General features: G+C 44.8%; 1 protein-coding gene across 1 annotated transcript in view; it reads right to left on the bottom strand.

Annotated features, from left to right (window-relative positions):
- Positions 1-252: 252 nt before the first annotated feature.
- Positions 253-26,398, bottom strand: part of gnsb (glucosamine (N-acetyl)-6-sulfatase (Sanfilippo disease IIID), b) — a 41,569-nt gene continuing 15,423 nt past the window's right edge. Inside the window, exons 4-14 of the mRNA XM_059966628.1 lie at positions 21,936-22,001; positions 17,484-17,582; positions 15,482-15,649; positions 14,650-14,732; positions 12,654-12,772; positions 10,928-11,031; positions 10,057-10,155; positions 9,273-9,383; positions 8,440-8,547; positions 7,219-7,379; positions 253-1,555 (exon numbers count right to left, since the gene is read on the bottom strand). Coding sequence (XP_059822611.1) covers positions 1,543-1,555; positions 7,219-7,379; positions 8,440-8,547; positions 9,273-9,383; positions 10,057-10,155; positions 10,928-11,031; positions 12,654-12,772; positions 14,650-14,732; positions 15,482-15,649; positions 17,484-17,582; positions 21,936-22,001 — 1,131 coding nt within the window. The 3' untranslated portion in view covers positions 253-1,542. The remainder of the gene's footprint in view (positions 1,556-7,218; positions 7,380-8,439; positions 8,548-9,272; positions 9,384-10,056; positions 10,156-10,927; positions 11,032-12,653; positions 12,773-14,649; positions 14,733-15,481; positions 15,650-17,483; positions 17,583-21,935; positions 22,002-26,398) is intronic.

Raw genomic sequence — 26,398 nt, 5'->3', positions numbered from 1 at the left:
TCAGGTGCCGAGAGTTGGGATAGAAGATGCCCACAGGTCTTGTTAAGTTAGGCCAAGTGGTATTTTCCAGGCTATACAATTGACTAGAATACTGACCGAAGGCTGCAAAAGCCATTACCTTGTGTCATGTCAGCATCGTCCCACCCACCACCATCACCACCCCTCCAGACTTTCCTCCACCAAAAATGGAGGCAAGGCACCTTCCACTTCAGGATAAGTACCAGACCCATTTCACAAACTGGCAGCCACACGTTTCAGGCTTTTACAACTGCGTCAAATTTAATAAAACAGAAGCACAAATTAATTTTCAATACACACGGCAACGAGTCCAAACAGACGATTGATACTCTGCCTCTTCACAGTCCATTGAAGGACAGGCTTTAGCCTTCAGCTTGCAGCACAGAGCGAAAGTCCTTCCACTGCAGCTCCTCTTCAGCTCTGCATCTCAATTCTCTCGGGGAAATGAAGCAAAGCCAGCCATCCTCTTTAACAGAACCACATGGATCCGGTCCAAGCAGCCAGTAAGCAATGATTTTTTTTTTAATTGAAAAATTCATGTCTGCATTACACAACTTCTGACCACTCTTCTACACTATTATCGATACAAAATGGATACTGTCGGCAAAAAGCACAAAATAAACTTCAATACACAAGGCTACAAGTCCAAAGAGATGTTTGAGGCAGAGCAGCTTTTTTTGCCCCCCCAGACAGGTTTCAACATACAAAGTTATGAGTCAAGACTAAATAATTTAGAGGGTTTTTAAGTGACTTAACAGGCAGATGAAGCAAAGCTCTCAAGTCTTAGTGCTGATTTCCCACATAAATGACTTCACATCTGCAGTGAACATTTCATTATGAAAAACAAGAAACATAACTGGCTCAGTCAACTGTGATTTCAATAGAGAAGACAAGTTTACATTTGTGATTCCGTCAATCACAACCCTTACATCCGACAGTCAATCCAACATCATTTTGTGAATTTCACTCTGGACATCAGTCCAATAAAGTTTCATGACTGTCTGATCTGATTTAATGGCGTGCTATCCAGGCTTTGATTCAGTAGAATACACGTACAAATGGAATTCACTGTAGGTGAACTGCCCTCTAACATCCCAGCAACACAACCAGGTAATGAGTGAAAGGGTGCAAATGTCCAATCTTGATAACCAAAACACTCCAAAAGCCAAGCCAGCATTTGTTCAGTACAATGTGATCCACAACACTCAAACACCCATCAACCAATGGGAACTCATGGTCATGTCACCCGCCAAAAAGCATTGGGGTTTCCCTACGGGGTGGTTAGACAAGCTTCGTGCAAGAGCAAAAGGACTCTTATTCGTTCAAAAATGGGGTACCATCGTAATTCAGAGGCTTCACCCAAGTTTATTGCACGCACTTTGGTTAATTTCTCCCTCTCAGATTATTTGTGACCCCACATGATTAGGTTTACGATTCGGTGTTTCCTTAATCCTTGGAGCCTGGTACATTCAGTCTGTTCGTCTCAAATCCATGAAACGGAGGGACTCTTCAATATTCCTTCAGTTAGGAATCAAATCTAGAATTTAAAAAATATATACAGTTGAGACTGAGATTTTTTTTAAATTACTTAATCTACATTTAATTAATGGAGATGCTGATATTAAGCAATTGAACAAACCATTACAAAAAAGTTATTTACAGACTTTGGTTAAATGGTTGCAATTTCTCAGTGCAGTGAGAGACACCCAATTTTCTTTCCTGATGAGAAAGAATTTGGTGGATGCTGCCATACCCAAGAATCCGAATGCATCAAGAACTCAGTTGCTCTCCCCATTCATTGTTATGATTGCAGGCACCTAACGGACAGGGCGACTCACAGCACCATTTCTTTGACACTGAAATGGCATTCAGTGCCAAGGCTCACATCAGGATACCACTGGCAGCTGTGGGGAAATCTTTTGTTAGGGTTAAATTGAGATTAGGCGGGCAGTGGGCGAATCAGCCCCCTTGTGCTTTTTGATCTCGTCACGTGAGAGTCAGTTTCACGCGACCCTGCCACTTTGATCTGGTCCACGCCTTCATTAACCAGGTCCAACACTTGCCTTTGTTGAATCTCGCCCCTCCCGACATAGGACATCGGGTTTGTGGGGGTTTAGCAAGTGTTAATCGGGGTGTGCTTAGGGTTTGTGGGGCTGAAGCCAGGGTTAATCAGGAAGTGCCTAGGGTTTGTGGGGGGAGTGTGCCCCTTTTGGACTTTAGGATTAGGTTTGAATGTAGGGCTGGTGGATGTATATGTTTGGCTGGGAGAGGTTAGGCTGCAGAGTTTTGAGTATGAGCTGCTATGGCGGCTAGGCTTGTATGGTGAAGCCAGGTTAATCTGGTCCAAGCCTTTCATTATTGTGGTCCGATACCACTTGGTTCAATGAACCGGGTGTGCACAGGGACACATCGTCAGTAATGCACCCTCGGATTGTCTCATTAGGGTTAGGGTTAGGTTGAGATTATGCGGGCAGTGGGCAAATGTTAGGGTTAGGGTTAGGGTGAGATTATGCGGGCAGTATGCGAATCAGCCCTCTTGTGCTTTTTGATCTCGTCACGTGAGATTCAGTTTCACGCGACCCTGCCACTTTGAACTGGCCCCTGCCTTCATTAACCAGGTCCAACACTTGCCTTTGTTGAATCTTGCCCCTCTTGACATAGGATATCCGGTTTGTGGGGCTGAAGCCAGGGTTAATCGGGGTGTGCCTAGGGTTTGTGGGGCTGAAGCCAGGGTTAATCGGGGTGTGCCTAGAGTTTGTGTGGGTGGGTGCCTTCGCGTTAGGGTTAGGGTTGCAAATCCCTGGAAGACTATACTCCCATTCCCCTGCCCACCCCTGGCAGATCAAGGAAGTGAGAGCTCTGGAAAACTGGCGGATATGAGGCCAGCACAGATCAGCCAGTGGCACTTTCAATGGCAGACCAGATGGTCTACTCACAGAACACAGAACAGCACAGGAACAGGCTCAAGATCACACCAAACAATGCTAAATTAAAGTATTTCTCATCTACCTGTATCCCTCCATTATTTAGATACAGATGTGCGGATGTTGAACCAGCTTCCATCATTCCCCCAGCACTTTCAGGAATCTTGACTTAAGACTCTTAAGTCCCTCTGCATGTTAAATGCTATTAAGGGTTACACCGTTAATGCCATACTTTCCCCCTTTATTTCACCTCCCTGCAACGCCTCACACTTGCTCAGATTAAACCATCTGCCATTTCTCTGGCCACAGTTGCAATCGTTCTATATCCTGCTGTGTCCTTTGTCAACTCTCTACACTGTCCACAATTCCACTCTGCAAACTTACACTCATCCAGATTTTCAAAGTTACTTTTACAGATTAGATGCCCCAGCACCCAATCCCTGCAGAACACAGACCGCCAGCCAAAATAACACCCTACTCTATCCAACAGGGGTTCCCAACCTAGGGTCCATGGACCTCTTGCATAATGGTTTTGCTTCATGACAGAAGAAAGTTTGGGAGTCTCTGCTGTAGGGCAGCATGGATCCTGTGCATCTTGTTCCTCTGTGAGGGACCTGGTAACTACTATACTGAAATCCATGCAGACAACACACACAAAGTCCTGGAGGAACTCAGCAGGCCAGGCTGCACCTATGCAAAAGAGTAGAGTTGACATTTTGGGCCGAAACCCTTCGGCAGGACTAGAGAAATAAAGCAAAGGAGTGGATTTGAAACGTGGGGGGGGGGGGTGGGAGGGTTGGAGGCATTATTGAAAGTTTGAAAAATCCATGTTCATGCTATCAGGTTGGAGGCTACCCAACAAGATGTTGTTCCTCCAACCCAAGTGTGGCCTTAATCCCAAAAGCAGAGGCCATAGATGGACATATCGGAATGGGAATGGGGAGTGGAATTATAATGGGTGGCCACTGGGAGATCCCACTTATTCTGGCAGACAGAGCACAGACACCTGGTGAAACAGTCTCCCAATCTACGTTGGGTCTCATCGAGGCCACACCGGGAGCACCAAACACAGTAGATGACCCCAGTGTCGCCTCACCTGGAACAACTGCTTGGGGCCCTGAGTGATAGTGAGGAAGGAAGAACACTTTGGTTGGAGGAACACCTTAAATTCCATTTGGGCAGCCTCCAACCTGATGGCATGAACGTCGAATTCTCAAACTTCCAGTAATACCTCCACCACCCACCCCCCTGCACCATTTCCCATCCCCTCATTCCTCTTCCATGCTATCTCCTTGCCCACCCATCCCCTCCCTCTGGTGCGCCAAACCACCCCCCCCCCCCACTCCTTTCATGGTTTTCTATTTCACCAATCAACTTCCCAGCTTTTTGCTTCATCCCTCCCCCTCCAAGTTTCACCTATCACCTAGTATTTCTCTCCCAGCCTTTCAAATCTACTCATCTTTTTTCTCCAGCCCTGCCAAAGGGTCTTGTCAACTGTGCTTCCCCACCCACTCCCCTCACAGATGCTGCCTGGCCTGCTGAGTTCCTCCAGCATTTTGCGTGTGTTGCTCAGATTTCCAGCATCTGCAGATTTTCTCTTGTCCAAGTAGACAATATTCACTGCCCTACCCACACTTGTCACCTGAAAAAAAACTAGTTCATCAGATATGTCCTATCCCTCAAGAGATACTGACAGTCCCTAACCAGGCTACGTTTTACAAACAGTGCATAAACCTATCCCCAAAGAACCTTTTAAAATAGTTTCCTCATCACTACCAAACTTACTATTTCCTGGATTATCCCGAATTCCCTTGCACAAAATATGCCACCACCATCTTATACAATTTCATCATGACAGTCCAACTCCTGCACTCAATACTTTGACTTATGAAGATCAATGTGCCTTTACGACCCTATCTACCTGTGATGCCTTCTTGAACGTTTGCTACTCCACTTTCCCAAGCTTCACCTGTGGTTAAAGAGGATGGATATAAAGATCTTCCTCAAGGTCCTGGCTATTTCCCCATGCCCCTCATGAATCATTTCAGATCTTCAGCCCTTGGCGACTTGTTCATTTTGATACTCTGCAAAAGACTCAGCACTACTTTCTGATCTCTAGATGCCCTTGTACATTAGCACACCCTGCACTGCCCTCACTGTCCTCCATGCCCGTCTCCTTGCCAGCTGTTGGGTTAGACTGCACAACTTTTTTGTGCAGTCTAACAATTATAAGGTTCAGCACAGACCAGATGGGCTGAAGGGCCTTCTTCTGTGCTGTGGTGTTCTATGACTCTATACAACTACTTGTATTCATGTAACTGTTTATTATGTTTCCTAGTGGTCACAGTATGTACATGCGATTGTTCAGTGTGTCCCCTCCCTTTACAAGTTCTGTAAAAGTTCACTGGTATCATATTATTTGAATAGGGTCTATCTGATTGGTCAACTCTTACCTACATATTTGAATGGAATGTTTCTCATCTCTGGTGTAAAAGGAGCTGAACATGTCAGCCCACCATCTTTACTTGTTACTTCCCTTCCCCTACCAGTCTCCTATTACCGTCCATTTCCAACTTTCATTTGTTCTATTAGTATTTAATAAAAACAACTGAAGCAGAACAAGTTTGTGCCTCTTCCTTAACTTCTGAAAGAATCTGCATCAAAAACATCAGAATCCAACACATACTATTCAGAGTACTGAATCAGTACAGAATCGGGGTAAGTTTTTTTTAAATATAAGACAGTGGTGAGTGTGTGGAATGGGCTGCCAGCGACAGCGGTGGAGGTGGATATGATGGGGTCTTTTAAGAGACTCCTGGATAGGTAAATGGAGCTTAGAGAAATAGAGAGCTATGGGTAACCCTAGTAATATCTAAAGTACATACATGTTTGATACAGTGTTGTGGGGCAAAGGGCCTGTATTCTGGAACAGTTTTTCTGTTTCTACTTAGCACCTTGCGCACACTCTGATTCAAAGCATGAATTCCCTCCTTTATCCTCAATTAATGCTACTTGTCAAGGACATTCCACTACCCTTTTGCCATTGCTAATCCTCAAATTGAGGATGTTCCTCTATCATTATACCCTTCAGGGGCCCCAATTAATATACTAAAACTTAACAGTAGGTACACTTCCATTTTCTCTTTGACTAAATTACCCATTAGAGAATTCCCAACTCTACCATTCTTGCCAGTCCATAGCACTGATCAGACGGTCTTTAAACAGTTTCCACTGTCAGATCACAAGAGAAAACCTGCATTATCCTGAAAATCCAAGTAACATACACAAAATGCTGCAGGCAACTCAGCAGGCCAGGCAGAAGCAATGGAAAAGAGTACAGTCGACATTTCAGGTGGAAACCGAAGTGTTCTGGGCCTAAACATTGACTGCACTCTTTTCCATTGATTCTGCCTGACCTGCTGAGTTCCTCCAGCATTTTGTGTTTTCCCACATATCAGATGTTGTCTTGCTCAGAAACAGCTACTGTCAGTTAACTCTCCCACCCCCTCAACAAGCTCCTGACAGCATAATTTGCCCTCAGTACTTTACTGCAAATCCAGACTTGTCAGTGTTCATAACCATCTTCAAGCCCAAGGAGTTGTGATCATTGTTTCCAAAACATTCTCCCTCTCGAAGGACAGCCAGCTGGCCAGGTTCACTTCCAAAACAAGGCTAGTACGAACAAAACCCTCCTGAATGCACTGAAAAAATTCTGCCCATCTCACCCTCTTTGTACCAAGGAAGACCAAGTCAATATTATGAAAGTTAGTCACCCATTACAATAAAAATAATGCTCTACATCTTTCCACGCATCCATCCCTCTGCACCCACCCCCCCCCCACCCCAGTAGCTATTGGGATGCCTATAATATAATCCCAGAGTGACTGGTCTTCTGTTATCCTCAGTTTCCCCATACTGCCTCAAGTCTGGAGTGCAGCAGTGACATTCTCTTCCCAATTAGTAATGCTAGTACACCTTACTCTACCTTTTAAAACCCAGCAATATCAAGCTGCTAGTCCTGTCCCTTTTGCAGTCATCTTTGTAAATGGCCACACCTTCATAGCTCCAGGTCCTGATCCATTCAAGTTCATCTGTCTTACGAAATATATTCCTTATAATTCTATTTCAGCCCGCCAGTCCCACCAGTTTGATTAACTTGCTCTTATTTTCGTGCACTCTTGTATCTTGACAAGTTGTCAGTGCCCGAGCAAAAGTGTGGGATCAGAGCACGGGATTGTGGGACAGGAATGAATCGTGACCTTGTGTGCAAACTCACCGATCCTCCTCTCTCTGAACGGTCCGACAGTCATCGCCCGAGCAAGACTCCAATTTAATCAGTCTCTGGTTCATCTTAACAAGTAGTGAGGGATCCACGAGTTTTCGGATATTGGCTAATTGATATGCATCGACAGTCAAGTTATAGACTTCTACAAAGTTCTAAACGGTAGAGGGGAAAGAAACAAAGTTAATTAAAGCTAACATGGTGAAACCTACAGGAAGTCCAATACCCAATCACTCACTGATATCTACAGCATGTTTCAAAGTAAGGAGATAGCAATTACTATAAAGTATACTACTTCTGGAGGTGGAGCCAAGTCAAGATGGTGCTAATCAGCAACTCCTTTGCTGACATCTTTGGAAACAGCTCCATTTCTATCTTTGATGTATTTTTTTTTCCTTTTCAAGGTTCTTTTGAAGACCCTGACCTGGAGTTACACCCCAACATCGGTTCTTTGCGGGAAGGGGACCCGCTCTCGGAGCCTCACGACCGGCCGCTTTTCAATATCCCAAGGACGCGGCCTGGAAGACTAGCGCGCCTGCAGGGTGCCAGATTTTCCTGGTTCTGGAAACATGATGATTCTAGGCCAGTGCTCCTGACTGAAGCGTCGCGGGAGAACACGGAACATCGGGAGCAGCGGATTAGCTGCCGGGGGTTGTGTTTCTAGCGAGCTGAGCCGTGCTGGGCACAGAGCTCAGAAAAAGTAAAACAGACCGTTAACATCATAAATCAGCGAGTTATTTGTTAAGTCTCCCCTCTCACTGTGAAACAAGGACACCTTTTTCCCATATTAGGAAGGGGGGGGGGGGGGGAAAGAGAGAGAGAGAGAGAGAGAGAGAGAGAGAGAGAGAGAGAGAGACTGTGGTGTGTCGAATACCGGGTGAACTAGTCGTCTTTGGGGTTCTGCAAGTCTGTGTCTTTGCTGTTGCTTTGCTGCATGCTCGAGTGCTTGGTGGCAGGTGCCGATGCTTTTTTTTTTTGCTGGTGGGGATAAGGGGCGGGGAATCATTGCCTTGCTACTGCTTGTGCATGGGTGGGGGGGCTTTGGGGTTCTAACGTTTCAGCTGCCATTCATTCTTCAGGGCACCCCTCGGTTTTTGTGGGTGTTTGCAAAGGAAAAGAATTTCAGGATCTATGTTGTAAACATTTCTGACTTTCAAAGGTACATTTGAAGTTATGGAAAGTGGGGAGAGCAGTGATGGAAGTACAACAACTCACCTCACTGTCTGCAAACTCACAGTACTGCAGATTGCTTTGGGATAGTGTCCGGACACAGGCGTAGGTGTTGTTGAAGGCATCCTCACACACGCAGTCTGGAAAGCATTCCTAGGAAGGGGAAAAAAAGCATTTTAAAACAAGTTTCCTGATTGTGTTTTTTTATTATTACAAATTCAGGCATTGGAGCCATTTCTTGAGCTGCAAAGGCTCCATCTCATTGTAGGAACTTAGAGCAAATTCCAGTCACGGGCAAGATTTAGTCATTCACCCTCTCCCTCAGAATCAGGTTTAATATCACCAGTGTACGTCAGTGACAAACTTGGTTTGTCAGGCACCAGCACTTTATACAAGTGTCGGCCCCAGAGCGGACACACCATTGGTACACAACCACCACCCAGCATACCACAAGGGAGTCGCAGACACTCACAATCACCACCATTGCTGCAGTGATTTGCCCAATTCCTCCCCCCCCCCCCAGTTTCCTTGGATAACAGCCCAAGATTTAAATATTCGCAGTCCTAAACCCAATGTTATTTTTAAGAATTTGCCCTCAAAGCACAACGCATTTAATCAGTTTCGCCTGAGGATCTTGATCCCAGCGATGTCTTTATCGAGTGCCACTGAACGAGCTGGTCTGATGTTTCAGTCACCTTTCTTCATCCGCCACTCACACGCAGCAATGTTTAAGTTTCAAAACAAATAAGCAACTTAGAAATAAAGTCTTTAGTATAAGAGAACCATTCTGCAAGAAGAGTGCATCACTCATATTTATCGACTGTGTCTTCCTTACATTGCGCGATCCTACAAAATACGAGCCAATGACAAGTACTCACAGCCTCACCAGGCCCTACGTTGGGGCATGAAGGGTCACTCTTGTCGTGACCTTCCCCTGTGTACTCCACCAGGAAATCAGTCCGCCACTTGCTTTTATTCTGCGAAGGGACCTGGGATAAATACCAATGCAAACAGAAAGGTGTTCACAAACAACTCCACTCTCTAGAGTGAACAAAATGGACTTGAGCATTCAGAAGTTCAGAGAAACGTACAATATTCTGGAAGGGCTCCTTATTTTAAAGTTTCTACCAGTTTGAATCTGGTCTGTGAGGATTCCTGAAAATTCTCCTGTATTAGGACTAAGCATCCAATTATCTGGTATAAAGATGGTTGCTCCTTTTGTGACTGTAACCAGGATGACCAGTGCAAGAATCCTTCCGCTCCAAGGGCAGGAAGATAATGAGTTCATATTGTGCAAAAAAAGACACTACTTTTGAAATTAAGTTGGCAGAACTTGTTAGTATTTAAAATTGTGGAGGGGTGCGACACTACACTCCTCTCTCCAACAGGTCCATGTCATTACCCTCCAGAAATGCTTTCAGTGTTACAGAAACCAGAACTAAACAAAAGATTTAATGTTATTAGATACTCGCACAATAGCAGGGTGCAGTGACACATTTTATTAACACTTCAGTCAGGTGGGAACTATTTCATCTTAAAACAAGATAACTCCAATTCCTGTGTCACTCCAGAATTCCAGTATATGTCCCCTGACCTACTGAAATCATCCAACATCGTGCGCTCGTTGCCTTAGAGAGCCTTACAACTGCACAACACACTCACCACGAGTGGTAGGAAAGATCTTCCATCCATGCTCTTCTGTTCATTGTGCCCAGCGATGTTCAAGAACGTAGGGGCCAAGTCTATATTGAGTACCGGTTCCTGCATGGAGAGGGGAACAGGTGCCATTCCGTTAACCATTGTACTACAGCACACAGCCAACATCACCTATGTAATCCCAGTGAACCACAGGACTCTGTCTTGTACAAGTGTTCCTGGGCATTTGGTGTCTGATGTTGTTCCTGTTGTGCACCACAGTCTAAGAGTGACTGTATTTCAAACCTGACCGTGACATCCAGAATTCACCGCAACCTTAAAATAGTACTCATGTTATAAGTTCTGCACAGGAGCAGACCCTTCAACCCACAGAGTCTGTACTGAACATAATGCCAAGCTAAATGACTTCTGCCTCCCTTCATTAATATGTGCTTATCTAAAAGCCTCTTAAACACTGCTACTGTACGCATTTCCAACACTACCCCGACAGCCTACCACTAAAACACAAAACCTGCCTGCACACGTCTCCTTCAAGTTTTCTCCCTCCCACCTTAATTGCATGCCCTCTCATGTTTGAGATTTCTGCAGTGGGAAAAACACTGCCTGCCCTTCATGCCATGATAATATAGCTTCTCTTCATCGTACACACCGTCTATTCTCGGCAGTGCCCGGGTAAACTTCTGCATCCTCTCCAAAGCTTCCACTACCTTCCTGAAAACGGGCAAACAGAATTGCACACAAGACTCCGACCTAACCAGAGCAAATCGATGTTTCCTTACAGTACGCAAGCTCAGCGATCGCCAGTTCCAGTGCGGTTATGTGCCCGGACAGAACTCGCATGCCGAATGAGTAAATGCAGGGAGAAGTGAGTACACACCTTAATGGTCTGCTTGGGTTTGATGCCTGGTCCACGAACCAGCAGTGGCACTCGGATGTCGAACTCGTAGAGCTGCCGCTTGTCAATGGGGAGGGAGAACTGCCCTGAAAAGAGAACCCAGCGTTAATGCTGCACACGCAAAATGCTGAAGGAACTCAGAAGGTCAGCCTTCCCTCCTAGGCAGGGAAGTAAACAGTCGATATTTTAGACCAGCAACGCTCCCTCTCCTAGATGCAATTGCCTTCACAAACTGAGAACACAATTTAAAAAAAACAGCAACAGACTACGGGACCCTCGCCTCTCCCAGGTGCACGGGAAGCACCCGCGTTCAGAGGGAGGAGAGCGGCATGGCAGGGTAGTGATTAGCACAGTACGTTACCTTCCAGCACCAGTGACCCAGGTTCAATTCTGACGTTGCCTGGAAGGAGTTTGTAGGTTTTCCCTCTGATCAGGTGCTCCAGTTTCTTCCCTCAGTCCAAAGACGCGCCAGGTTAATTGGCCCTTCTAAACTGTCCCATGATTAGACTAGGATTAAATCAGGGAGTTGCTGGGCGGTGTGACTGGAAGGGCCTATTTCACACTGCATCTCAATTAATAAATAAATGTCTTCACAATATATCCCTGCCTAGTCACTCACAATCCTACCCAGCTACAGGTTTGTTAACAGCTAGTCATAAACCTACTGGAGCTTCTCAGTGACTTTCCAGTGCTCTCAGAACCAGCAATACGAAGCCACCTTGTATTAGTCACCTTTGACTGAAGGAGAATATTGGCACTTTACTCCAGAAACGTTCAACTATATTCTCCAGCAGCACGTGCACGTTTAGCAGCACAGGGTAGAAGCTAAGTTAGGTTGTCAAGTCTGAAAAGACAATTGCAACAATATCTGCATATCATGGCTTCTGATGCCACGTCCTACGAAAGGAAATTCCCACCTTCACTGCAAGATCACTAGTATCAAGTGTACAAAGCAAGCACAAATAAAACTTCAAAAAGATGTATTGGATTCTGAGATTTTAATCCAAAGTTCTTTCAGATGTCAGGGAAGAGGCACGGAACGTTGCTTAATTATAGTGTTTTATCAATCTTTAATAATAAAAGGAAAATTGAAAACAGACAGTAACAGGGGTAGAAACTAGTAGCAAAAGGCTTAAAGACAATGACCAAGATGGCATTGGCCTTCTAAATCAGCTCTTTTATACCCATAGCAAAAGTACCATTTAAACTCGTAGATATGAGTCAACCAATGAGAAAGCTCCATTTATGCATAGGGCACCAAGGGAATCTCCCCCCATCCCCCACACTTTTATTCTGGCATCTTCCCCTTTCCTTTTCAGTCCTGAAGATAGGTCTTGGCATGAAACATCAACTGCTTATTCATTTCCATTGATACTGCCTGACCTGCTGAATTCCTCCAGCATTTCGTGTGTTGCCAAGAGAAGCTTCCAGATCTTTTTTTAATTAATACTGGGGGAATATTTAAATTGATAAATATATACATATCTAATATATTATTTACATTTTATTACTTAAAATACAAGCAGATAATTGATTGTTAAACTGCAAAGAAAGCAACAATTAAATAATCTAATCCAAAAACTAAACAGTCAGATCCAACAAATGTAACAAAATCTTCAATACACAGTGTACTAGCCACTGGCTTACATTAATGTAAAACTCATGACCAGGATTAGTGATACTACAGACTCCATGGTACCAAACCAACCTGTGTGGTAGCCGTTGTCGGATGTATAGAATATGTAGGTGTTGTTCAACTCCTTCGTTTCCTTGAGCTTATTGATCACCTTCTCGACCAGGTCATCCACAGAGAGCAGAGTCTGCCACCTGGTGGAAGGAGGAGGAAATTAAGCAGCTGCCAACTTCAATGCAAGGCTCAACACGCACCAAAGCAACCTCACATCCACTGCACTTGTGCAGTGGGTACGCTGCAGAAACTGCCCGCAGAAAGTTCATGGCCGAGACTGCATTCCATTTGACTTCGGACCGTTAATTTGTTTAATATAGTGACCTTCAATGAATTAATCTCAAGTTAGTATATGGAAACATACTTAGTAAGTTTATTTTGAACTTCCTTGTAAAGAAAATAGAGCAGACAGTAGAGTAGCAACCTGGGTTTAATTCTTACCACTGTCTAGGAGGGGTTTGTACGTTCTGCCTGTGACAGTGTGGGTGTTCTGATTTCATCCCCGATTCCAAAGATATAAAGGTTAGTAGATTGCCAGTGATGGCTTCTCTGCTGCCACGATGAGGACACACTCAGGTTGGAGGAGAAACACCTTCTATTCAGTCCGGGTAGTGTCCAGCCGAATGGCATGAACATCGATTTCTCAAACTGCCGTTAAATGCCCCACCCCCTCCTTTCACCGTTCCCATTCCCATTTCCCCCCCCCCCCCCCCTCACCTCACCTGCTTCTGGTGCTGCTGTCCCTTCCCTTTCTTCCATGGGTCTGCTCTCCTCTCCCCTTCTCCAGCCCGTTACTTCTTTCACCAATCAATTTCCCAGCTTTTACTTCAACCCCCCCCCCCCAATTTCACCTTGAACTTCTTCCTCCCTTCCCTACACCCCCCACCCACCTTCTTACTCTTGACTTCTCTTTCCAGTGCTGACCAACGGTCTTGACCTGAAACATCCAAAGTTGACTCTATTCCATGGATGCTGCCAGGCCTGCCCAGTTCCCCCAGCACTTTCTGTGCATTGCTCCAGGTTAGTAGGTCAATTGGTCACACGGTGAAAGTGGGCAGTGTGGAATCTCTGAACTTAAATTAAAATGGCGTATAGCTTAAGTTTTATGTTCCTCTTGTGTATGCTGCTTGTACGAATGATGCCTCCGGAAGCAAGATTTTCCATTACACCCAAGCATTGTGTACTGAGTATATGACAATAAAGTTGACTTTGAGTAAGCAACCTGTCTGCAAACACAAGACCATTTTGCGGGGATTGAACAGGGCAGAACGAGTGTGGATAGTCGAGCACTTGGCTGGAGAATAACTGATCACGTGCCATCACAGACCGGAAGAATCACTAATCCTTTGGGGATAGATTGCTGCAAGGGACATCCTGCAGATCGACTCCACTCATCTTTAACCTAACAGGAAAGAGACCAGAAAGTCGTGATTGGGAGTAGTTGGGGTCCAGGGACAAAGAAAGATTGCGATGGAGTGTAAGGGGGAACTGTAGCTGTCACAGATAACGATGGATTTAAGAAGATTTAGTAGGCCACTGCACAATCAGCACCAACAGCAAACCAACCAAAATCAAATGATAATCAAAAATCCTTGACTGGAAGGTGGTAAAGTCATTAATAGTTGGGGCACTGTGCTTCCATTACAACAATCACCCGACCGGTTCAGACACTCAGTAATCGCTGAGGAACTGAAGTTTTTGGTGTGACAACTAAAAGACAAGTGAACCTGTCCCGCTGCACAATGATTTAAAACTACCTAATGGGCCAAGGACCCCGTTTCCGTGGCGCAGCACCCTACGACTCTTAATTCTGGATTTGTCACCTGTAGTTCCAGACATGCCTCACTTCATCTTGGAAAATAAAAATAATCAATTCCTTAGATATTACTGGAAATGATTTGCCTTCATTCTCTGCTCTGAAATTGAACCAAATTCAGGGCTGCAAACTCCACTGGGTACAGAACTCTACCACTTGCTCCACAATAGGCTAGTGTTTTGAAATGAGAGAATATAGTACCTTCTTCTGTAAACATTGTCCAAAAATTCAATGGAAGTGTTCTTCATGGGTGTTTTAGCCTGTCGGATCAGCCAATGTTTGTTCTGTGGGAGTGAGCACAAACTTTTAAACTCCAGATTAGATTCAGTTGCAGTTGCATCTTGTCCAAATTCCCTGGCCAACATTAATGCTAATTCGGGTCACATTTTCATGAAACCCTGTTCATGAAACTAAAAGGGTTATCATAGTCTCCCTGATAATTAATGAAACTAATTAGTAAAACTCAAGGGAGATTGGTTTAAATATAATGTTAATTCTAAAATAACCAACAGGCACCTAAGCAAATACATTAACTAGAGCATCTCTTGGCTTCTCCTGCCATCTATTGGCTGTTATTGATAATTACAATTTAAAACCAGCTCTCACTGTTCAACATAGCATAACAAAAAACAAGCAGATGTGAAAAGCACAGATCAAACAACTCAGAACAAGTGCAGCATGACAAGAAAATGCTGCTGCAATATTTGTGCTGATCTGCATCAGCACTGGACTTCAAGGCAGATGGTGCTGAGTTCAAACCCAACCGGGACACCAGCTCCATCTGTGCGGAACAAAGGCCTGGCATTCTACTCCCGTATCTTGTCACGAAAGCCCTACAGATCCCCCATGGTCCACGAGATCACGAGGAGTCAGACTCAACTCAACAACAAAACCCCCTCTAACTTCTGAAAGCAATAGAGTGATTTCAAGAACATTCCTGACCTGCACCCTGAAAAATAATCTTTGAGCTTCTTAAAATGCTCTTAATTGCCCCGTGCAGAGCTCCCCGAATGGCTGTATTTGTTCCACTCACCTTTCCATGAACATTGAAACTTCCATGGCGTGGTGCCTTGGTGCCGGTGAAGGATTTGCTGTACTTGGGAGCCGCAGTCCAGGGGGAGTGGCAGGCTGGGGTGGCCAGCGCCATGAAGAATGGAGCGTACCGGCTCCTGGACTCTAGGAACTCCACCGAGCGGTTTGCCTGTACAAAGGGCATCAGACAGAGGTTCACAAAGGGGACATGGTTTTAAGGTGCTTGAAGAGGGCGCAGAGGGTATGTTGGGGTGAGTTTTTCCACACAGAGGGGGGGGGTGTGTGGAATGCACTGCCAGCAACGGTGGTAGAGGCTGATATAATAGGGTCTTTTAACAGACTCTCAGATAGACACATGGAGCTTAGAAAAACTGAAGGTCATCAATACGGTAATTCCGAGCAGCTTCTAGGGTAGGTTACATGGTCAGCACAACCATGTGGGCTGAAGGGCCTGTAATAAGCTGTAGATTTCTATGTTCTAAATTGGACAAACTTCCTTTCTACTGCTCACCAAAAACAGAAAGCCAATAATATTTCAAGTTAATTAAAGTAAATTGTTAAAGATAGTAAAGAAACAATGAATGTGGAGAGGACACAAAAGTTTTTTTTTTAAATTTTCGATCTGCAATCTCTCATTGGAACACGTTATCATACTCCTTTCCTGTGACTCAACTCCAATAGTGATCACAAAAATATAACCACGTATTTCAAATGTTTCAGCTGAAGCATTCCCATCCTCCAGCCAGCACACAGTACAACGCTGGTCAAGGATCAGTATTCCCGAGGTCAGGACTGAACAACCAATTGGTGAAGACTAAATGCAGCCACAATGTTCTGAAACTATCTGAGACAGGCTGGTTCCAGTGGGAAAAGCATAGAGTCCAGAAAACTTTAGCAGCTCCTAGAGAGCTTTCAAACAGTTGCAAGCCGAGCCTGAATAGGTAACTCCTTCCTAACCATGAAAAAGAGCACTGCAACAGAAAAGCAACATTTGCTAAGTTACTAATTTTATAAGTTGTTTATTTTAATAAAAGGGACAAAATGCACCAGCATACAAATGTAAACTCTTTCCTTCTCTTTCTCTCCTACGACGCCCCTCCCCCAAGCCTAATTCAATCGAGCGAACAAGATACATTCTGATTTGAGGTTCCTCCGTAACGGATGCACCAATTCCGAGTTCACTCAGCTGTACACCAATCTCAGCGTTTCCTTCCAACGTCAGGGGTTACAGTGGTCAAAGCCACCAGCTGAAGATTGGCACAGACATATCAACACGGGCTGAACAGAATTATATCATTCAAACATGTCGACTAGTTTTTATCTGAATATGCCACTATCCAAATTAAGAAAATATTCACGTTATTCCTCGAGGCTCAAATCAACAGCCTGTGAATTGTTGATATACCCACGGGTCCCTGCAGCTGTGTCGTGTTCGATTGTAGTTTAGCAATAAAATCATAGAGAAGTACAGCACAGAAACTGGCTCTTTGGCCCATCTAGTCCATGCTGAACCATTTAAACTGCCTACTCCCATTGACCTGCACCAGGACCATAGCCCTCCAAACCCCTCCCATCCACGTACCTACCCGAACAGTGAAATGGAGTTTGGATGCACTGCCTGTGCTGGCAGTTCACTCCACACTCATGATGACCCTTTGGGTCAAGAAGTTTTCCCTCATGTTCCCCTTAAACTTCTCACCCTTAACCCATGACTTCTGATTGTAGTTCCACCCAATCTCAGTGGGGGAAAAAACCTGCTTGCATTTACCCCATCTATACCCCTCACCATTTTGTATACCTCTGTCAAATCTCATCTCAATCTCTACGTTCCAAGGAATAGCACCCCAACCTAATTGATCTTTCCACCCAATTCAGATTCTCCAGACCTGGCGACATCCGTGTAAGTTTTCTCTGTACTCCTTCAAACTCAAGATCTTTTGCATTACAGAAAAATAAAAAGTCTCTGATAGCTCCACAATTCAGATTTAATAGCTGTGCCTTACTATGAGATCAGTCAGGTAGTCCTTTTGGTAGCTGCTACTGTGCTTTTCCACAACACCATTCGCAGATAACGTGTAGTTGTAGTACTTGGAGTTTCCCACCTGCAAAGTAAAATAGAACTGTGATCAACTCATTCAATTAACTGTTCCTCCACAAATGTGGATGCCGATTTGAAAACAGCTGCAGATGTACCATGGAGGGCATCCTGACAGGCCGTATCAGACACACGCAGACACACACACACACACACACACACACACAGAGACAGACACACACACACACACACACACACACTTTATTGATCCCGAGGGAAATTGGGTTTCGTTACAGCCGCACCAACCAAGAACAGTGGAGAAATATAGCATTATAAAACCATAAATAATTAAATAATAATAAGTTAATCATGCCAAGTGGAAATTAGTCCAGGACCAGCCAATTGGCTCAGGGTGTCTGACACTCCGAGGGAGGAGTTGTAAAGTTTGATGGCCACAGGCAGGAATGACTTCCTATGACGCTCAGTGTTACATCTCGGTGGAATGAGTCTCTGGCTGAATGAACTCCTGTGCCTAACCAGTACATTATGGAGTGGATGGGAGTCATTGTCCAAGAGGGCATGCAACTTGGACAGCATCCTCTTTTCAGACACCACCGTCAGAGAGTCCAGTTCCACCCCCACAACATCACTGGCCTTATGAATGAGTTTGTTGATTCTGTTGGTGTCTGCTACCCTCAGCCTGCTGCCCCAGCACACAACAGCAAACATGATAGCACTGGCCACCACAGACTCGTAGAACATCCTCAGCATCGTCCGGCAGATGTTAAAGGACCTCAGTCTCCTCAGGAAATAGAGACGGCTCTGACCCTTCTTGTAGACAGCCTCAGTGTTCTTTGACCAGTCCAGTTTATTGTCCATTCGTATCCCCAGGAATTTGTAATCCTCCACCATGTCCACACTGACCCCTTGGATGGAAACAGGGGTCACCAGTGCCTTAGCCCTCCCCGGGTCCACCACCAGTTCCTGGTGCTGCACAGAACTGACAGATACAACATTAGTCAGCTCCATCTTGGGTACTAGTCTCCACTGTATCCAAAACATCTTCAAGGAACGTCTCATAAAGGCAGTGTCCATCACCAAGGACCCCCATCACCCAGGACATGCCCCCTTCTCACTGTTACCATCAGGGAGGAGGGACAGAAGCCTGAAGGCACACACTCAGCAATTCAGGAACTGCTTCTTCCCCTCTGCCATCTGATTCCCAAATGGACATTGAACCCGTTAACACTACCTCACTTTTATTATTCCTATTTCTGCACCATTTTAATCTATTCAATATACTTACTGCAATTGATTTGATTTTCTCTGCCTATATTATCTTGCATCGCATTGTACTGCTGCTAAGTTAACACATTTTGTGACACATGCCAGTGAAAATAAACCCAATTCTGAAAAGCTCCAAGGATTTATCAACCATCTCAATAAAGTCTAAGAAACAGGAAGTTGTCGATTTACTACCCTGCGATGTAAAACCACAGCGCTGGAGGAGCGCAGCCAGTCAAACAGCACCCGTGGAAAGTCAACATTTCGTCTCAAGAACCATTCCTCAGAAGCACTTCCAAGATGGAGGCAGTTATTGAAATGGAGCTGGTGGGACAGGGAGCTACAAGATAAGTGATCTCATGGAGAGATCACCTGATAAAGAACTCGAATACCAAGTGGCACAACTGCGTGGCGGTTAGCCTGATGTTTAACAGCACCAGCTACAAGATCGGGATCAATCAATTCCCACCGCTGTTTGTGCACGGTCCCCGCGATCGCATGAACTCTGGTCTCCTCTCACATTCCAGGTGCATATGGGTTAGGATTTATAAGTTGTGGGCATGCAACGTTGGCACTGCAAGCACGATGACAATTGCACATCTGACGCGACTGACGGATTTTCACTGTGTTGTCTTGATGTACTTGTGACAAGTAAAGCTAATCTTTAATCTCAATTATAGAAGCAAGTGAGAAAGGGATACCGGCATGAAAATGGGAAGCAGCGAGACCTGGAGTTGAAAAACTCAGTGTTCCTCGTGAGGAACTGCAAAGTGCCCAGACAGAAGGTGTTGTACCTTGCTGGGCAGGCAGAGGTTAGAATGGGAGTGGGAGCAGGATTGAGACTGGCAGCAACAAAAAGCTTGGGTCGTCCCTGTAGATGGAGTACAGGTCACCCGGTCTGCGTTTGGCTTCTCGAGGTGCAGAGGGGACCACGTTGTGAGTGAGCTCCGAATCCAGCGCAGCAGGATGGAGGGGCAAATGGAATCACTGTTTCACCTGGAATGGTGGTTTGCATCCCTGGGGGGTGGGGAAGGAGAGGAATGAACGGATACAACCTCTGGCCATATGGGAAGGGAGAGTGGAGGGAGGGGCAGAGACTGCAGTCCCTTGAAGTGCAGAAAGGGGAGGAGAACGGGAGACGTTACTGGTGATGGGATCATGTTGGAACAGGTGGAAATTCCGAAGGGTAACACTGAGTAAGGTTGTGGGGCAGAAGGAGAATAGGGGGAGCACCAACTTTGTTCTGACTGGGGGACGGGGAGGGGGAGAGAAGTGCGGGACAGGAAATACAGGGCTCATCCAACATAGCAGAGTACAGCCACGTTTCAGGGAGGAGGATGTTTCACGAAGGAGGACATTTCACAGGCACCAGAGCAGGAACTTCATCAGTGGAACAAATTGATGCACCATCAATAACTCACTCTGAGACGTAAAGGCGAGATATCGGCTTTTATTGACTGGAAGAAGGAACCAGCTGTGGTTGACCACCATACTACATCCTGGAGACTGAGGCCAGGCTCAGACCTCAATCGCCTTTATACCGGGGTCAGTGGGAGGAGCCACAGGAGCAGTCAGCAGGGGGCATGTCCAGACAGGCACACGTAGTTCACCACACAAACGACAAAGAAACTGGGACGAACGGAATCCTTACAGCAGACAGAGAGAGGGTTGCTGTGGACTCGAAGCCAGCCACGACCATTGTATCTCCCGAGATGGAGACAGGTCTGGAAAGGGAAGTTTCTAAGATGGACCACATAAACGTGAAGACAGGCTGGAAACTGGGTGGGAGGCACAGGAACATTGCAGCAACTCAGTCCATCAGAGGAAGACTTGCTGTAGTGGTCTGAACAAGCCAGGAATATGGATTGTTCCATGTAGCCCAGCTCTGAGTGAGTTCACACAGCTATACACCTTTAACCTGGCCTTTTGTCTCAGAGCCCACTCTTCCCCCAGATTCCCGACCCTCCACTCCTCTCCCAGCTCTGCAGAAGGGTCTCTGACAAAACAATAACTGGCATTTCTTTCCATAGAAACACCTTCACTGAAGGAGCTTTCTGTGGCGCGCCTCTCCCCCCCCCCCCCCCCCCCCAAATACTTGTGTCATATTCCAGCACTGGAGTTATTCATTCTCCCACTCAGGCCCATTTTTGCCACAGCCCATCTGAGAGCACGAGCACACACACACTCACTCAGATTGTGGGCATAGCCAAGACCAGGCCGAGTTATGACAAGTGGCTGGGGTCGCATGATCACCACAGACCAATGAGCAAGGTCAAAGGCATCTTATAACCCCGCCAGTCAGGATTTGTAATAAATGATCAAGCCAAACACTTCCGGCCAAATGTATAATCTGAATCTTTGACCTCTCCCAACACAACCCTAAAACCTGATTTAATTAAAAAGTACTCAAAAGTGAAAATGGATATTCTAACAAGTTATTGTTAGATAATCTAAGCCAATACATACTTTAGTCAACATCTGTTATCAAACAATTAACATGAAGAATTTGCACTCTAACGGACAGGCATTTGTTGGGATGATAATGGAAATCTCATTCATTCATGGACTTCAAAAGGGTTAAGTGCAATTCATAAGAGCTGGGAGTCAGAGTTTAAACTTCAAAGTATATTAAAGTTCTATACGTCACCATACACTACCCCGAGATTTATTTTCTTGTGGGCATTCACAGTAAATGCAAAGAAAACACAGTATGAAAAACTACACAAAAATTAAGATGCATGACCAACTGCAAAAGATGACAATTGTGCAAATACAACAAGAAAAGCAAAAATAATAAATCAGAAATGACACTGAGAACACATGTTGTAGTGTCCTTGGAAGTGAGTCCAGAGATTGTGGAATCAGTTCAATATTAGAATGAGTGACTTTGGTTCAAGACCCTGATGGCAGAGGGGCAATAACTGTTCCTGAACCTGCCAGAATGGGACCCAAGGCTTCCATACCTTAACGAGAAAGGGGGAATACCCAGCATGGAGAGAAAGATTAGATATTTCATTGTAAAAGGAGGAAGTCAGTTTTGGAGGGACAAAATGCAGTTGCTGGCTTGCTGAGGAGCAGAAGTCCCCTCCCCTCCCCTCCACTTATAGTCAAACCACAAATTGAAGTCATCACCTACCAGTCCATACCAATGATCCCAGCCCATGGGGACGTGAGCTGTTCCACCAACTGCAGGGTGCCCATACTGTCAGAAAATAAAGCAAACAGTGTTATAATGGAAGGATCCACCAAAGCCTACAAGATGAGCAACTACATGCAGGAGGAAGTGCACACCAGGTCACTCATCGGACATGTTACAAGCAGAGCAAACCTTTGCTGTTCAAGAGCCACTGTACACCAAGGAATTGGTTTACACAAGTGACTAGGATGCCATCTTGTCCAGCTGCCAGCCCCGCCCCAAACTGAGAAGACAGCAAGAATCATCCACGCTTGGCTGAGTTTAGTCACACACCAGGAAGGATGCCAGAATTCCTTCCAAGGACTTCACTGACAGTTTCGTGCCAAACCTGTTCGTATATTTGTAGTTATCTTTACAAATTTTCCTCAACTCCAGATTATTAGCCCAATTTAAACTCCTCAGCTGCCATGGTGGGATTTGAACTTGATCTCTGCAAACCCAGACCTCCATCTTACTGCTTTAATTATTTAAACCACTATACCACCACAGCAAAACAGGTTGGCGATATTTTTCAAACCCACATACAAGGTCAGTAATGCCAAAACACTATGGTCCCACAACGGAAAATTAATGTGTCAAATACTATTATAAAGAAATAATTGACATAATTAATTCTTTTAAGCTTGGTTACAAATTTCTGGGGAGGAAAATTAGAAGCCTTTAAAAAAAAAATCAATAGTTCCAAAAAAACTTCAAAAACTAAAATACATACCAATATGATAAAAATATGCCGATGCTGGAAATCCAAAGGAACACACGCGCGCGCACGAAATGCCGGAGGAACTGCTTTATGGAAAAGATGCAACAGTTGATATATTTCAGGCTAAGACCCTTCATGAGTCCCGATGAAGGGTCTTGACCAGAAATGACAACTGTTTACTCTTTTCCATTGATGCTCTCTTCCAGCATTTTGGGCCTGTTGCAGTAAATACTGGTTTTCTATTCATAAGAGAACATCAACTACCTCAATTCCACCATAGCTACCAGAACCCAGGGATCCATTTGAAAACTCATGCCCAATACAAGTGTAAAGACAAACTTTTTGGGGAGCTTCCAGGGGTGAGCGACGAGCAACAACGCTCAGTGGCTGATGACGACAGCTTGTGTACTAGGCAGTGTCTTCCTTGGGTTGGATAAATGACAGATGGCTGAAAGCAAGACTCCATTGGACTGTAATGCAACTTCAGACACCAACCGAGCAACATTATATCCTGAACTATAACATCCTGAACACTTTCCATGCACAATCACTTCAGACAGAAGAGTGGTCAAGTGTAGAGATGAAGAAAATAAGAGCCAGTAGTTGGAGGCATCAAATGGATTTCACTGTCCAATGCACCCAATTTAACCATAGAACATTACAGCACAGAAACAGGCCCTTTGGCCCTTCTTGGCTGTGCCAACCCATTTTTCTGCCTAATCCCACTGACCTGCACCTGGACCATATCCCTCCATACCCCTCTCACCCATGTACCTGTCCAAGTTTTTCTTAAATGTCAAAAGTGAGCCCGCATTTACCACTTCATCTGGCAGCTCATTCCACACTCCCACCACTCTCTCTGTGAAGAAGCACCCCCCCCCCCATGTTCTTTAAACTTTTTCCCCTTCACCCTTAACCCATGGTCCTCTGGTTTTTTTTCTCCCCCAGCCTCAGTGGAAAAAGTCTGCTTGCATTCACTCTATCTATACCCATCATAATTTTATATACCTCCATCAAGTCTCCCCTCATTCTTCTAGTCCTACCCCATTCAACCTTTCTCTGTAACTCAGTTTCTCAAGTCCCAGTAACATCCCTGTAAACCTTCTCTGCACTCTTTCAACCTTATTAATATCCTTCCTCTAATTAGGTGACCAAAACTGCACACAATACTCCAAATTCGGCCTCACCATTGCCTTATACAACCTCACCATTACATTCCAACTCTTATACTCAATACTTTGATTTATAAAGGTCAATGTACCAAAAGCTCTCTTTACGACCCTATCTACCTGTGACACCACTTTCAGGGAATTATGTATCTGTACTCTCAGATCCCTCTGTTCTACTGCACTCCTCTGTGTCCTACCATTTACCTTGTATGTTCTACTTTGGGTTGACCTTCCAAAGTGCATTAAATTCCATCTGCCATTTTTTAGCCTATTATTCCAGCTGATCCAAATCCCTCTGCAAGCTTTGAAAACCTTCCTTGCTGTCCACTACACCTCCAGTCTTTGTATCATCAGCAAATTTGCTGATCCAATTTACCATACTGTCATCCAGAACATTGATATAGATATAAATAACAATGGACCTAGCACTGATCCCTGTGGCACACCACTAGTCACAGGCCTCCACTCAGAGAAGCAATCCTCCACTACCACTCTCTGGCTTCTCCCATTAAGCCAATGTCTAATCCAATTTACTACCTCACCACATATACCTAGCGACTGAATCTTCCTAACTAACCTCCCATGTGGGACCTTGTCCAAGGCCTTACTGAAGTCCATGTAGACAACATCCACTGCCTTCCCTTCATCCACTTACCTGGTAACCTCCACAAAAAACGAATAGATTGGTTAAACATGACCTACCACGCACAAAGTCGTGCTGACTCTCCCTAATAAGTCCCTGTACTTATCCAAATACTTGTAGATCCTATCTCTTAGTACCCCTTCCAATAATTTACCTACTACTAACGTCAAACTTACCGGCCTATAATTTTCCAGATTACTTTTAGAGCTTTTTTTAAACAACGGAACAACATGAGCTATCCTCCAATCCTCTGGCACCTCACCCATAGATACTGACATTTTAAATATATCTGCCAGGGCCCCTGCAATTTCAACACAGTCTCCTTCAACAGCATCTTTTTGTCTGGACCAGTTAGCTCATGCACACAGTTCAAGACTCTTGTGGGAAATATATAAACACCAAGGCCCCATTATTTGCTGACTTACTATCTAAAGATCCACCCACTTGAGGTTAGTCTCAGTTACTGGACTGTCAGTGCCACGCGAGCATAGCCATTACAGCTCAGGGCATTGGAGTTCAGTGTTCAATTCCGACATCACCTGTAAGGAGTTTATACACCCTCCCCGTGGGTTTGCCCAGCTGCTCCAGTTTCCTCCCACAGTCCAAAGACATACCGATTAGTGGGTTAATTGGTCACTGTAAAGTGTCCCATGATTAGGCTAGGGATCAATCGGGTAGCTGGGCTTGAAGGGCCAGAAAGGCCTATTCTGCACTATACCCCAATAAATAAATAACTGGAATCAGGGTCAGGAACATCAGAATCAGGCTTATTATCACCGTTAAATTTGTTAACTTAGCAGCAGCAATCTGAAGTCATACATAATATAGAAGGGGAATAAATAAACAACAGTATATGTATGTTGAATAGATAAAAGATGTGCAGAAACAGAAATATATATTTAAAAAGTGAGGTAGTGTTCACGGGTTAAACGTCCATTTAGGAATCAGATGGCAGAGGGGAAGAAGCTGTTCCTGAATCGCTGAGTGTGTGCCTTCAGTTTTCTGTACCTCCTACCTGATGGTAACAGTGAGAAAAGGACATGCCCTGGGTGCTGGGGGTCCTTAATAATGGACGCTGCCTTTCTGAGACACCGCTCCTTGAAGATGTCCTGGGTACTTTGTAGGCTAGTACCCAAGATGGAGCTGACTAGATTTACAACCCTCTGCAGCTTCTTTCAGTCCTGTGCAGTAGCCCCCCCTCCATACCAGACAGTGATGCAGCATGTCAAAATGCTCTCCACGGTACATCTATAGAAGTTTGAATGTATTTGTTGACAAACCAAATCTCTTCAAACTCCTAATGAAGTATAGTCACTGTCTTGCCTTCTTTACAGCTACATCTATATGTTGGGAGCAGGTTAGATCCTCAGAGATCTTGACACCCGGGATTTTGAAACTGCTCACTTTCTCCACTTCTGATCCCCTATGAGGATTGTACTGAACGTGTGCTGAATGTGTAACTAAGCCACAGGTAGCGTTCAGCTTATTTTAGCAACTTGCCTAAGAAGGGTTGTCCATTGTATATGGAGTCATTCCCATAGCCTTAATCACATCTGTCTTTTTATGTCACCCACAGAAACTTCGTGCCTCTATCTGTCACATACTGAAAGGAATGATGCAATTACCAGGCTTATTATTTGAATGAGTCTTATTTTCGCTCAGTGACATTTAAAAGTTTACAGCCAGCGGAAAAAACACACACACACACACACAAAATAGGTATACATACATCTTGAAGAATGGGATGAGAGTTTACAAAAGAAAACAACTCCAGGCAAGAATCACAGCTGCAGATTCAGTACTGTCAGATGGCAAGTGTGAGGTTCTACATTTTGGTAGGAATAATCCAAATAGGACATACATGGTAAATGGGAGGGCATTGAGGAATGCA

This window comes from Hypanus sabinus, chromosome 1 (genome assembly GCF_030144855.1).
Source record: "Hypanus sabinus isolate sHypSab1 chromosome 1, sHypSab1.hap1, whole genome shotgun sequence".
NCBI classification, from domain to species: Eukaryota; Metazoa; Chordata; class Chondrichthyes; order Myliobatiformes; family Dasyatidae; genus Hypanus; species Hypanus sabinus.
The sequence above is the reverse complement of the archived record's forward strand: the minus strand, read 5'-3'. Positions and strand labels throughout refer to the sequence as shown.